The sequence below is a fragment of the Vipera berus genome, assembly GCF_964194415.1.
Source record: "Vipera berus genome assembly, chromosome: 5".
Classification (NCBI taxonomy): Eukaryota; Metazoa; Chordata; class Lepidosauria; order Squamata; family Viperidae; genus Vipera; species Vipera berus.
The window spans coordinates 1,314,700-1,329,341 of NC_138207.1; the positions used below are offsets into that span (position 1 = coordinate 1,314,700).

Consider the following 14,642-nt stretch of genomic DNA (forward strand, 5'->3'; position numbering starts at 1 on the left):
AAGGTTGGGAAAGCTCTGCCCTCTAGCGGCCAAAAGGAATTTCTTCTCTCTCCCTTTTTTTAATCCTTCAGATTCTCATGCAGGTTTAAAAAAAAATCCATAATGAGATTTGGTCAAGATGGGTCCAGAGAATTCCGGAGAAAATCTGCTGGATGGAGAAGGAATGAGAAGGGCAGCCCCCTATTCACCCGTTTTATTCTAAGGCATTGACTCTCATGATCTCATTTCAGCAGATAAATGGAGTGGCAGGGCAGAGTTTCTCAATAGGAAGAATATATTTCTAGCTCAGGATCCAAGGGGGGGGGGGGGCGGCTTGGGGCTCTCTGAGCTGGGTGGTTTCCTTGCAGATGTTTCATGACCCAGCTAGGGAACATCATCAGGGCTAGAAGGGAGGAGGAGGAGGAGGAGGAGGAGGAGGAGGAGGAGGAGGAGGAGGAGGAGGAGGAGGAGGAGGAGGAGGAGGAAGGACTGTGGGGTCCCTAGTGCTCTCTGAGCTGGGTGGTTTCCTTGCAGATGTTTCATGACCCAGCTAGGGAACATCATCAGGGCTAGAAGGGAGAGGGATTTGCAGGGGGGGAGGAGGAGGAGGAGGAGGAGGAGGAAGGACTGTGGGGTCCTTGTTGCTTTCTGAGCTGGGTGCTTTTCTTCCAGACGTTTCATGACCCAACTAGGTAACGTCATCAGGGCTAGAAGGGAGGAGAAGGAGGACGGGAGGGGGAGGACTGTGGAGTCCTGGCTGCTGTCTGGTTTTCCTGCAGATGTTTCATGATCCACCTAGGTAACGTGATCATCCCTTTTAGCACTGATGTTACCAAGTTTGGTAACGAAACGTCTGCAAGAAAACCACCCAGCTCAGAGAGCAACCAGGACCTCACAGCGTTTCTCAGCCTTGGCAGTTGGAAGATGGGTGGGCTTCGCTTCCCAGAATCCCCTACCCACCCACCCCACCCCACCCCACCCCCATGTGAAGAGGTGGGAAAGAGCTTTGTAGCCCCCCACAACTGTGCTCAGAAGTTTGTGAATCGGTCCGGTAAGAAGGACATCAACATGTCACAACAGTTCAGGAGCCTGCAAGTTCCCGAAGCCATCCTTTTATTTTATTTTAATGGCATGCGATGCGTTTCTTATACACAGTATGTGTGTACACACACACACACACACACACACACAGCCTTTCTGTGCCTGTTTATCAGGAGGCCAGAGCGTCAGTGAACACCAGCGCGATCCAGTGAACAAAATGAGCCAGGAATACTAGGGGGAGAGAACTACACAGAAGCAGTTTAGGAAAAGCTTCCCTTAATTGCAAAGTCGTCAGGAAGGAATGGGCAGGGTGGAGTGGGGAGGGTCCCCGAAGCTCTTTCTCCAGGCCTGGGGGGGGACCTTCAGGAGGCAGGTTCAACCTGGAACTCTGTAGGGAAGCAAGTCAGGAAAAATGAATCAGGAGCAGTTTTCCCGATTTCCAGCCCTGAGCGCAAATTTCCTAACCGACCAGTTGCCCTTTTTGGGTAGGGGGGCTGCATTTGCCGGGGGGGCGGCTGCATCTGGAAGTTGAGGGGGCCCGACAACCCAACTGCCCAAACGGGGTGGGGATAAAGAGCTTTAGCGAGGCTCGTTTCCATAGAAACACCATTGCAAGGAAACCGGATTAATTAAGAAACGGCTATATTCCAGATGCGTTTAATTCTTTCTCCCTTTTGTCCCGCCATTAAAAGGGACAACGCAGGGGATTTTTCCCCCCGCCCATCTTCAGATTGGGCAGGAACCGAATCCGGGGCCTCCAGTCTGCAGGACACGATCTTGGCTAGGAGTCTGGCAGTCAGAATCTCCCGGGCTGCACCGGATCTTGGCCAGGATCCTTAGCTTCAGCAGGTAAATCTGGGTTAAAGTCAATGAGGGCCAGTTTGGGCTGGTGGTTTAAGGCAGCGGGCTTGAAACTGGGAGGCCCTGAGTTCAAATGCTCCCTCCTTTCGCTGAAAGCCGGCTGGGGGACTTTGGGCCAATCGCCAGGAGGCGGTGAGTGCTAGTCTCGCCTTAGATAATAAAAGCCCGCTGGGCCAGTCCTTCTCTCTCAGCCTAAGCCACCTCACAGGACTGTTGTGGGGGAAATAGGAGGAGACAGAAGTATTAGGCATGCTCGCCACCTTATTTGCAAAAATGATCAAGGTGGGATATAAATAAAAATAAAAATAAAATGAAATCAGAAAATGAAATAACAAAATAAAATAAAATAAAATGAATAAAAAAATAAAATAAAAATAAATAAAATAATAAAAAATAAAATAAATTAATACAGTAATAAAATATTAAAATAATATAAATAAAAGATATAAATAATAAAATAAAAAATAAGAGAATAAAGTAAAATAGAACAGAATAAACTAGAATAGAATAATAAAATAAAATCAGAAAAAATAAAATAAATAAAATAAAATATAAAAACAAAAAAGTAACAAACAAAATAAAATAATAAAATAAAATCAGAAAATGAAATAATAAAAAAAAAATAAAAAAAAAATAAAGTAATAAATAAAATAAACATTACAATAATATAAATAAAAAAGAATAAAATAAAAGAATAAGAGAATAAAGTAAAATAGAATAGAATAATAAAATAACAAAATAAAATAAAATAAAATAATAAACTAAACTAAACTAATAAAAAAAATAAATAATAAAAAATAATAAAAAATAATTTCCTTTCCGCCCAAGGTCCCAGCTCAGCCTTCCAAGCTGAATCCACCCGCCCCCCCCTCCCAGTCCAAGCCCCGCACGGGAGGCCTTCTGAAGCCCACCGGGGGGGGGGTCCAGGGGAGGAGATCAAGACTTCCCCCCAATGGAAGGCGGAGAAGGGAAGGGGGAATCTGGTCCTTCCTCCCACCCATTCCCCCATCCCCAGCATCCCACAAGAGGCAGAGAAGGTGGGGCGGGGGGGGGGATGCCGTGGCGCACAGTTCCGTCGGCTCCGCCTGCCCGGATCTTACCGGCTTCTGCTACCCTCTGGAGCTGCTCGGGCGATCCACTCCGATCCGGTCTAGAGGCAGCCCGAAACGCTTCTTGGGCACCTTCACGACTTTCCTGCAAGGAAGGGAGGAGTCAAAGAAGGGGACTCTGGAGGGGGGGGAGAGAGCTCCTTTCAGGCCTGGCCTGGACCCCCGCCGCACCCACCGCCACCCTGCCAGCCAGCGGAAGGGAACCTCTGGGGCTGAGGGTTGAACGGTGGGCTTTCTGGGCTGGGTGGCTTTCTCGCAGACGTTTCAGGACCCAACTAGGCAACTTCATCAGTGCTGGGAGGGAGGTGGGGGGGCTTGCAAAAAGGAGAAAACGTGCAGTGACAGGAAGGAAGGATGGATTGTGGGGTCCTTGATGCTCTCTGAGCTTGACCATTTTGTTGCAGACTTTTCATGACCCTTCTAGGCAACATCATCAGGGCTAGAAGCGAGGGGGGTTTGTGGATAGGAGGAAGAGGAGGAGGAGGAGGAGGAGGAGGAGGAGGAGGAGGAGGAGGAGGAGGAGGAGGAGAGAAAGAAAGAAAAGAAAGAAAGAAAGAAAGAAAGAAAGAAAGAAAGAAAGAAAGAAAGAAAGAACAGAAGGAAGGAAGGAAGGAAGGAAGGAAGGAAGGAAGGAAGGAAGGAAGGAAGGAAGGAAGGAAGGAAGGAAGGAAGGATGGATTGTGGGGTCCTTGATGGTCTCTGAGCTTGACCATTTTGTTGCAGACTTTTCATGACCCAACTAGGCAACATCATCAGTGCTCGGAGCGGGGTTAATCTTCTCCTTTTTGCAATCCCCCCACCTCCTTCCTTCCTTCCTTCCTTCCTTCCTTCCTTCCTTCCTTCCTTCCTTCCTTCCTTCCTTCCTTTCTTTCTTTCTTTCTTTCTTTCTTTCTTTCTTTCTTTTTCTCCTCCTTTTTCCTCCTCCTCCTCCTCTTCCCAACCCCCCCTCGCTTCTAGCCCTGATGATGTTGCCTAGTTGGGTCATGAAACATCTGCAAGAAAATGGTCAAGCTCAGAGAACACCAAGGACCTCACAGTTGTCCTCCTGCTCCTGCTGCTCCCTACAAACCCCACTTGTGTCCAAAACCCACCTATTTTCATCCCCCCATCCAACACACCTCTAATGTCACCAGGACCCTCCGCTTACGGTCCAGATCTATCCATCCATCGATGTGTTCCAACAAAGGATCTATTGTTGTTGTTATTGTTATTATTGTTATTATTCCCGCTTTACCACTGAACCCTCTTTAGGGAATTTCATTTATTCTCCAACGTTTTGCTTCCATCGGACACCGCTCTCAACTCCTTCTGAAATCAACCTCCTGCTCCAGATGTGCACAAAACGCTCCATCGCCCACTCCCGTTCCTTTGGTGCTGCTCGTTTTCTTTCTTTCTTTTTTTTTGCAAAAGGGCAGCGGGCAAAACAACATTTCTGAAATTCGTTTGTTTCTCGGCGAGCTGCTAAGGAGCAAAGCTTCCTGCGTGGCTTTACAAAGATCTGGCCTTCCCAGATTCGTTCACCTTTTAGTCTCCTTTCAGAATTTTTAAGCCCCTTCCCGAATATAACTGCCCCTTTTCTTTTTTTTCCGCATTCATTCTGGCCTCCCCTCTCTTTGAACTGCACAACAATCCCCATTTCCCTCCGATTGTCGGGCGCAGCGTCAGCCTTCACAGCCACACTACTAGGCCAATTGCACAGCCACTCCATCACTAAAGCATTTTCTGCTCTTAACGGCTCCTTTTCCAGTAATGCCATTTATTTTTTCTATTCACACCAAGAATGACCATTTCCCAATATTTGGGCACCATTTATAGTCATCATTTTTTCCCCCATGACACGGGCATTTATATAACCTTACCTTCAATCGCATTCTTTGCCATTTCCCAGTCACTTTCATGCCAATGTCTAAAAATTCATTGTATTGAGCGATTAACTAACATATTGTTTATGATAATACAGAAATTAATTATTCTTCACTGTTTTTTAAATACATGAACCCAGACAACACGCCCTTTGCTAAATATCAAGAATGTCATTTTAAAAAATTCCTAACCCTAACCCCAACCCTAACCCTAACCCTAATCCTACCCCTAATCCTATAAAAATTAATAAAATATATTTTAAAAAATAAATATGAAGCAGCCGCCAAGCCCCTGAATTTTGATCACGTGACCGCGGGGATGCTGCAACGGTCATAAGTGTGAAAAACGGTCATAAGTCCCTTTTTCCAGGGCCGTTGTCACTTTGAATGGCCACTAAATGAAATGTTGTAAGTCAGGGTCTGCCTGTACATACATGCTGTAAAGCAGGATCTTAACCCCGTTGACATTCTTGCCTGGTCTTCCCACCAATCTCCCAATTCACCAACTCCATTTTTCCGGCAGGAACCACCTCAAACCAGACCGGCGTCTCACTTATTTTAGCCACGACACGCTGGGGAATTTGCTGGAGAAAGCCATAATGTGGGGAAGGGTGAGTGGCAAAAGGGAACCAGACCGCCTGTCAGAATCCATTTATATCCTATTCATAAATGGAATGTTTCAAACATTATTCCATGGATTCTGCCATCTCCCGAAGAGAAGAGAATGGATGTGTATTGAACCGGTATTAGGCATTTCAAAGGAAAGGAGAAGCCTTTTGAACTGGGGAAACAAAAGGGGGGGGCTAGCATCTGGCTTGTGTCACGGAAGAGAGCAATAAACATGAAGGGTCCTAAGTTCCTTTTTCCCATGAGAGGGATGATACGAGAGAAAGGATGGGGGACTGACCAAATGGGGATTAAGGGGGGTTAAACCGGGAACTCTTTATAAGGGTTTACTTCGTGGAATAATATTAAGTCCTGTCTCGTTCCTACAACCAAGCATGTCATAGTAAAGATTCTTTTTGGAATAGATTTGACTCCAAGAATTTTGTCTTCCTAAGACGTGGTTTGGGGTGGGTCCTGACACCGCCAAAGAGGGTGGCTGGACACCCCATAAAGATGACACCCAGCCTATCATATCTGGTGGACATGCCCTAAGGCAAAAAAGGTTTTGGGTTAAGATACATGTCTGGCTGGAAAAAAGATGACTAAAAAACAGATAGGATTCAAACCAGAACGGTTTTTGTTAGGAATATTAGGAGCTGACTACGAGAAGGAGAGCGAACATTTAACATTACATGTATTAACAGCAGCGAGAATTGTATTTGCCCAATATTGGAAAAATGAAGACTTACCAGCTGAAGAGGTACTAATCAAGAAAACTTTAGAACGTGCAGAAATGGATAGATGGGCTTTAGAGATTAAAGAGAAAGCAGATTCAGTTTACTTTAGAACATGGGATAATTTTTATCCATGGTTAGGAAAACGAACTAGGGAGAAAGGAATGTGATATGTTATTTTGAATACATACTAGTAAGAAGAATGCTATACATTGAATAATTAATACTGTCTATGATAACTGATCATACTTATTACTGTTATCTATTATGATATTAATTATTGTTAGCTAAATATATGTAAAAGTGCTACACTCAATTTGCCAGCAAATTTGGAAAACTCAACAGTGGCCACAGGATTGGAAAAGATCAGTTTACATTCCAATTCCAAAGAAAGGCAGTGCCAAAGAATGTTCAAACTATCGCACCATTGCGCTCATTTCTCATGCTAGTAAAGTTATGCTTAAAATTCTACAAGCTAGACTCCAGCAGTATGTGGATCGAGAACTACCAGAAGTACAGGCAGGATTTCGAAGAGGCAGAGGAACTAGAGATCAAATTGCTAACATACGCTGGATCATGGAGAAAGCTAGAGAGTTCCATAAAAACATCTACTTCTGCTTCATTGACTATGCTAAAGCCTTTATTTATTTATTTATTTATTCACATTTATATACCGCCCTATTCCCTGAGGACTCAGGGCGGTTTACAGGAAATTAAAAAATCCACCATACAAAAGTTAAAAAACCAAATTAAAAAATATTAAATTGACCCTGTATACTTAAAACCCCAATTAAAATTTCTCCTCAGCCTGGGCCCGAGAGCTCAAAGAGCCAGGTCTTCAGGCCCCGGCGGAATGATCGGAGGTCGGGGGCAGTCCTCAGCTCCACCGGCAGCTGGTTCCAGAGGGCAGGCGCCCCCACTGAGAAGGCCCTATCCCTGGGTGTCACCCGCCGGCAATCTCTCACCGGCAGAACCCTGAGCAGACCCTCCCTGTGGGAGCGCACTGGGCGAAGGGCGTTTGATGCCGGCAGCAGGTGTTCCCTCAAATAGCCCGGACCCAGGCCATGTAGGGCTTTATAGGTAATAACCAGCACCTTGAATTTCACCCGGAGGGCAACCGGAAGCCAATGCAGCTCACGGAGTAGAGGTGTTACATGGGAGTATCGGGAGACCCCCATTACAACTCGCGCGGCCGCATTCTGCACCAGTTGAAGCCTCCGAGTGGTCTTCAAGGGCAGCCCCATGTAGAGAGCGTTACAGTAGTCCAGACGGGAGGTAACAAGCGCATGAGTAACTGTGCGTAGGGCGTCTCGGTCCAGATAGGGACGCAACTGGCGCACCAGGCGAACCTGTGCAAAAGCCCCCCTGGTCACGGCTCCTATGTGGTCTTCAAAATTGAGCCGTGAGTCCAGGAGGACGCCCAAGTTGCGAGCCCTATCAACGGGGGGTAACACCTCACCCCCCATCGTTAGAGGTGGAATAAGTTGGTTAACCCGAGATGCCGATATGCACAGCCACTCAGTCTTGGCGGGATTGAGACGAAGCCTGTTTCTCCCCATCCAGACCTGAACCGCCTCCAGGCACCGGGACATCACGGAGAGGGCATCGCTGGGTTGGTTCGGGGTGGAAAGAAAAAGTTGGGTATCATCAGCGTACTGGTGATACCCCACCCCGAAACCACGAATGATCTCGCCCAGCGGCTTCATATAGATGTTGAACAGGAGAGGCGAGAGGACCGACCCCTGAGGAACTCCACAAATGAGAGACCTCGGGGCGGATCTCTGCCCTCCTGTCAACACCGACTGCGAGCGGCCCTGGAGGTAGGAGGAGAACCACCGTAGAACGGTGCCTCCCACTCCCAACCCCCTGAGACGCCGCAGCAGGATACCATGGTCGATGGTATCGAAAGCCGCTGAGAGATCTAATAGGACCAGGACAGAGGAGCAACCCCTGTCCCTAGCCCTCCAGAGATCATTCACCAGCGCGACCAATGCCGTCTCCGTGCTGTGTCCGGGCCTGAAGCCCGATTGGTACGGGTCCAGATAATCAGTTTCCTCCAGGAACAGAGGGAGCTGATGCGCCACCACACTCTCAACAACCTTCGCCAGAAAGCGAAGGTTGGAGACTGGACGATAGTTGTTTAAAACAGCCGGGTCCAAAGCAGGCTTCTTGAGAAGGGGCCTCACCACCGCCTCCTTCAAGGCGGCAGGGAAGACACCCTCCTTCAAAGAAGCAGTTATTACTGCATGGAACCAGCCTCGTGTTCCCTCCCGAGCCGCATAAGCTAGCCAGGAGGGGCACGGATCCAACAAACAGGTGGTGGTGCTCAGTCTCCCCATGATCCTGTCCACATCATCAGGGGAAACAGGGTCGAACTCTTTGATTGTGTGGATCATAACAAACTGTGGCAAGTCCTTAAAGAGATGGGCATACCAGACCATCTTATTTGTCTCTTGAGAAATCTATATGCGGGCCAAGAAGCAACAGTGAGAACTGGACACGGAACCACTGATTGGTTCAAAATTGGGAAAGGAGTCCGGCAAGGCTGTATACTGTCGCCTTGCCTATTTAACTTATATGCAGAGCACATCATGAGAAAGTCAGGGCTAGATGAATCAAAAGTTGGAATTAAGATTGCCGGAAGAAACATCAACAACCTAAGATATGCAGATGATACCACTCTAATGGCAGAAAGTGAAGAGGAACTAAAGAGCCTCTTGTTGCGGGTGAAGAAGGAGAGTGCAAAACTTGGGTTGAAACTAAACATTAAGAAAACCAAGATCATGGCATCTGGCCCTCTCAATTCCTGGCAAATAGATGGGGAAGAAATGGAGGGAGTGACAGATTTTATTTTCCTGGGCTCCAAGATCACTGCAGATGGGGACTGTAGCCAAGAAATTAAAAGACGCTTGCTCCTGGGGAGGAAAGCCATGGCAAATCTAAACAGCACACTAAAAAGCAGAGACATCACCCTGTCAACAAAAGTGCGTATAGTCAAGGCTATGGTCTTCCCAGTTGCAATGTATGGCAGTGAAAGGACCATAAGAAAGGCTGAGCGCCAAAGAATTGAAGCCTTTGAACTCTGGTGCTGGAGAAGACTCCTGCGAGTTCCTTGGACTGCAAGGCGATCAAACCGGTCAGTCCTAGAGGAGATCAACCCTGACTGCTCTTTAGAAGGCGAGATCCTGAAGCTAAAACTCAAATACTTTGGCCACCTAATGAGAAGGAAGGACTCACTGGAGAAGAGCCTAATGCTGGGAAAGATGGAGGGCAATAGAAGAAGGGGACGACAGAGAATGAGGTGGCTGGATGGAATCATTGAAGCAGGAGGCGTGAGCTTAGATGGACTTCAGAAGATGGTAGAGGACAGGAAGGCCTGGAGGAACATTGTCCATAGGGTCGCGATGGGTCGGACACGACTTCGCAACTAACAACAACAACAACAAAATATATGTACCCAGACAATATTCTGTTTGCTAAATATTGAAAACGTTACTGGGGGATAACCCCAATGTTGACCCCAACCCTGTCCTAATCCCAACCCCAGTCCCGACCCTAATTTTTTCCTAATCCTATAAAATCCAATACAATTCTTTTTTTTTTAAAGTTGACACCCAGCCAGAGCATAGAACAATTCAAAGAAGCAAGAGTGGAAGATGAGGAGAGACCACGAGGCCTGCAGAAGTGCCAAGAGTCGGACACAACAATGGGGACCATCTTCACGATCATCGTCACCACCCCAAGAACGGCGAGGGCGAAGAAGCAGGAGAACTTTTGGGGTCACCCACCTCTGCTTGGTCTTCAGGCCCTTTGAGAGTCTGTCGAGGGGTGAGCCAAAGCCACTGAAGCCCCTCTTCTTCTTGGTCTCAAAGACGTCGTTCTCCAAGGACACCAGCTCGTTCAGGAGTAACATTTTGGCCACCAGGTCAGTCGTGGACTTCTCTTCCCTGGATGGAGGAAGCCGTCCTGGGCCAGGGGCGGGGGCGGGATCCAGGGGCTGCTGTGACATAAAAGAAGACGGGAGTGAGGGACAATGGTTACCTAGGCAGAAGGCATCACGCTCTCCAGCCTAAAGATCTGGCGGGCTTCTCCTGGAAAACATACGACGAACGGTTGTGTGTAATCCAGAAGTCTCCAAACTTGGCAACTTTAAGACTTACGGACTTCAACTCCCAGAATTCCCTAGCCAGCAGAGCTTAGGATTTAGAACCCCTGTGGGTGTGGCAAGGTTGAATGGCTAAGATGCTTGCCAACCTCTGTTGCTACTCAACTTGCCAAAGAAACAGGGGTGTTGGTGGAGGGAAAGGCTGGGGAGATTCAAGAAGCCATCCACGGACCATGAGACCCAAGGTCATCAAAAGCAGGTGGCTGTCGGAGAAGTGGACCCTTCCCATAACAGACAGAAAGGCTTTGATTGAACAAGGTGAACTCATGGTGGGTTCAGGGTTATCAAAAGCCATCGTTAACGAACCAGAGTTTTGCGCAGGAAAACTAGACTTGATTTTGCCTCTTCAGTGCCGGCATGTGTATTCAATAAAGATTGTCTGTTATGGCACCTCAAGACAGTAGAGTCTCTTCAATGTTGGATTCGCTAGTCAGACGGTTGACGAGATGTTTTTTTGGCTTCCCACCATCTTCACCAAATTATTTTGGCCCTGAGTGAGGCCAGCGTGATGTCAATCTACCAGACAGGTAATTGCGTGCACAGTCTTATCGCACGAGATAACTCAGGGGTAAACACAGTAAACAGTGGTTTATATTAAATGGTGGTTTAGCTTACACTATCTACAGTATCATGCACCAGGAACAATATACATACATGTGCCAACACAGCAGGATCCAACACACCACAGTTATGGCAGGAAATGGAAGAGAACCAAACATCAGTGGACCCTTCCCTTTTATACACAGGCTCTTAAAGAGACACAGACCCTGCTGAGTCATTCCCATCATTACATTTTACATCTTACATTACATAAGCTGGTTAGCTGTTAAATCATTGCCTTGGCATAATTCTGCTTTTTTTTTTGTCAAAGCTGCATTAACAGAATCTTGCAAGTCTGAAAGTACAAATCCTACACCGTCTCTTTTACAGCCTGAGGAAACTACGGAAGGTACCTTCCAAGCCTCTTTTTTCTACCCATTACGCAGCTGAGGGCTATGTGCTCTCTTATCTGACTGTTCCCTGAAGCCACCTGAACAGAATCTTCCAAGTGTCAAGCTACGAAGAATGCTTACATCACTGCCTCCATTTTTGCTTCTTAGCTTGCCTACAGACTTGGGGGGAGGGGGCGGGGGAAGAACGGAATGCAGGCTTCAGACGTTGAGCTGCTGAGCCGTGAGAATCAAAGTTGTCCAAGAAACTCTTTACTGAAAACTGAAACATCCTCTCATAACAACGGTTTGACACACTTACTGGATAATGTGACCTGCACTAATAGGGGGGAAGGGAGATTCTAAGCTTTAATCTACTGCTTTAGGCACCAAGTAACCAGAGCTGGTTTTCTACTCATCTGTGCTGAAATGGTGTGCTCAATAAAGTTTTGCATTAGAGATCAGAAAGTCTCAGCTGTGCTTTTTTTGTTGGGAATCATTACCTCAGTACCTGGAGAGCAAGTCCGAAAGTACACGTCCGCCACCGTCTCTTTTACAGCCTGAGAAACTAGGGTCCCTCCTAAGCCTCTTGCCCCACCCATTATGCCAATGAGGGCTCAGCTGCCTCTTATCTGACTGGTCCCTAAAGCTACATGAACACAATCTTGTAAGTCTGAAAATACAAATCCCCCACTGTCCCCTTTGGAGCCTGAGAAACTAGGAAGAGTCCCTTTTGATCCTCTTTTCTCCACCCATTATGCAGCTGAGGGCTAAGCTGCCTCTTATCTGACTGTTCCCTTAAGCTACATGAACACAATCTTGCATGTCTGAAGGTCTAAATCTCCCACCGTCTCTTTTACAGCCTGAAAAAGCAGGGAGGGTCCCTTCTGGGCCTTTTTTCTCCACCCGTTACACAGCTGAGGGCTAAGCCGTCTCTTGTGTGACGGTTCTCTAAAGCTACATGAACACCATCTTGTAAGTTTGGAACTACAGATTCCCCCACCGTCTCCTTTACAGCCTGAGAAACTAGGGTCCTTCCTAAGCCTCTTGCCCCACCCATTATGCAAATGAGGGCTCAGCTGCCTCTTATCTGACTGCTCCCTTGCTATTTCCTCTTCCTCCGCCCCTCAAGATCTTTTCCATTAATGCACATGAACATATCTGAAAACTCTGGAAAGTTTGACAGGGGGAGAAACTCTGACCACAAGAGGGCACCCCAAGCAAGAAAGCCACAGGACAGGGCATGTCACCACCCAGTGATCTTGGCCAGCTACTGGCAGAGGGTCCAGCTCAACCACCAACCCCACCGCCCTCACCTCTTGAATGCTCTGTGCCTGGAAGGCTCTCCTGGGCTGCCAGAGGAGCAGAAGGGTCAGGATGAGGTATCCTGCTGTCTGCCGGCAGGCCAGCATCTGCAAAAAACAAAACAAAAGAACCAACCAAAAACAGTTCATTTCTTAAATTTGCAGGAAGGTGTTGCTAGGGGATGCCCAGCCTGGGTTTTTCCAGGAGGGCGCAAGATATTTTAGAATGCATTTAAAAAAAAGAAAGAAAGAAAGAAAGAAAGAAAGAAAGAAAGAAAGAAAGAAAGAAAGAAAGAAAGAAAGAAAGAAAGAAGGAAGGAAGGAAGGAAGGAAGGAAGGAAGGAAGGAAGGAAGGAAGGAAGGAAGAAAGAAAGAAAGAAAGAAAGAAAGAAAGAAAGAAAGAAAGAAAGAAAGAGAGAGAGAGAGACATGGAGGAGGACTAGACTTTTTTTCTTTTTTAATGCTCATTTTTTCAATCTTTTCTTCTGTTTCTTAAAAAAAAAAATCTTATACATTTGCATTTTTAATTTTCTAAATAATAAAAATTATTATTATTATTTTTAAAATAATTATTTTTAACATGCGCCCATTTCTGGGCCAGGAAAGGTAAAGGTAGTTGTGAAAACTGCTGTGCTCCAATTCACCACCAGGTGGCGCCCGTGCTCTCTGACCGCTGCATTGAAGCCCCAGGAAGGCCATTTCATTGGCTTTCATTCTCCCTGGTTAAAGGTCCAAGGAATGGTGTGAAAATTCACACACAAATCCACAAAATAACAGGAAAGAAGACGCTCATTTCAAAACCTTGCTGCACAAGCCCAATTTAGACATTTTGGCCCGCCAAAATTGGAAAATGTCCCCTTTTTCCTGCCAAACAGAAAATGAAGCATTTTCCTGTTCCAGAAAATACACAATTTTACTGGTCTTTCTCTTTCAGATGTGGATAATAGCACTACGACATTAGAGAAAGAACATGGTGTGGTAGAGGAGGCAACTTCCTTCCCATTTCCTTGTTACTGCAGAAGTGCCAAAATGCAAAGCTCACACTTTCCTAACCAACAGAAGACCTCCAAAATCCGTTGCAACTCTTATTATTCTCTGTTGTACGTTCTTACGTTTGTTAGGTAAGCCCATTTTACAACCTTCCTTACCACGGTTGTTAAGTGAATCGCTGCGGTTGGAGAAGTGAGTCCCACGGTTGTGAATTGAACCCGCCTTCCCCAACTGACTTGGCTGATCAGAAGCTCACCAGATCTGCCCTGTTGTGATTCTGCAACGGTGTGTCTGACTCTGACCCCATCTCTGTGTTCAGCAGCTGGGCTGATTTATCCCAGGCTCAGTTCGGATTCGATAGAAGGGAATATCTGTAGCTCAGGGATACGTCCTTAGTTACTTAGTTGGGTCATGAAACGTCTGTAAGGAAACCACCAAGCTCAGAGAGCACCAAGGACCCCACGGTCCTCCTCCTCCTCCTCTCTGCAAAGCCCCCTCCCTTCTAGCACTGATGATGTTACCTAGTTGGGTAATGAAATGTCTGCAAGAAACACCACCAAGATCAGAGAACACGAAGGACCCCACAGTCTTCCTGCTCCTCCTCCTCCTCCTCCTCCTCCTCCTCCTCCTCCTCCCTCCATTGTGCAAACCCCTCTCTCTTCTAGCACTGATGATATTACCTAGTTGGGTAATGAAATGTCTGCAAGAAACACCACCAAGATCAGAGAACACGAAGGACCCCACAGTCTTCCTGCTCCTCCTCCTCCTCCTCCTCCTCCTCCTCCTCCTCCTTCCTCCATTGTGCAAACCCCTCTCTCTTCTAGCACTGATAATATTACCTAGTTGGGTAATGAAATGTCTGCAAGAAACACCACCAAGCTCAGAGGGCATCAAGGACCCCTGAGCTGGGGATATTTAAAATAGCAAAATCAATCAAGGATTCCGTCCCCAATAAATCTTTACCATTTGGAGAACTTTTTAATGCCTTTTTTAGGACCTTGGCTCTCCCGGGTCTTGGGCTTAAGCTGAAGTCTTGTTGTCCTAGGTCCTTTAAGGAGAAAG

General features: G+C 46.8%; 1 protein-coding gene across 1 annotated transcript; it reads right to left on the reverse strand.

The window, feature by feature from the left end:
* Window positions 1-1,184: 1,184 nt before the first annotated feature.
* OSTN (osteocrin) lies at window positions 1,185-13,887 on the reverse strand (the record flags this gene model as incomplete). Its single annotated transcript, XM_081329003.1, has 5 exons — window positions 1,185-1,408; window positions 2,982-3,075; window positions 9,981-10,192; window positions 12,603-12,698; window positions 13,837-13,887. 4 exons carry the CDS (start codon window positions 13,885-13,887, stop codon window positions 2,991-2,993), a joined length of 444 nt encoding a protein of 147 aa, XP_081185129.1. The 3' UTR covers window positions 1,185-1,408; window positions 2,982-2,990.
* Window positions 13,888-14,642: the final 755 nt, after the last annotated feature.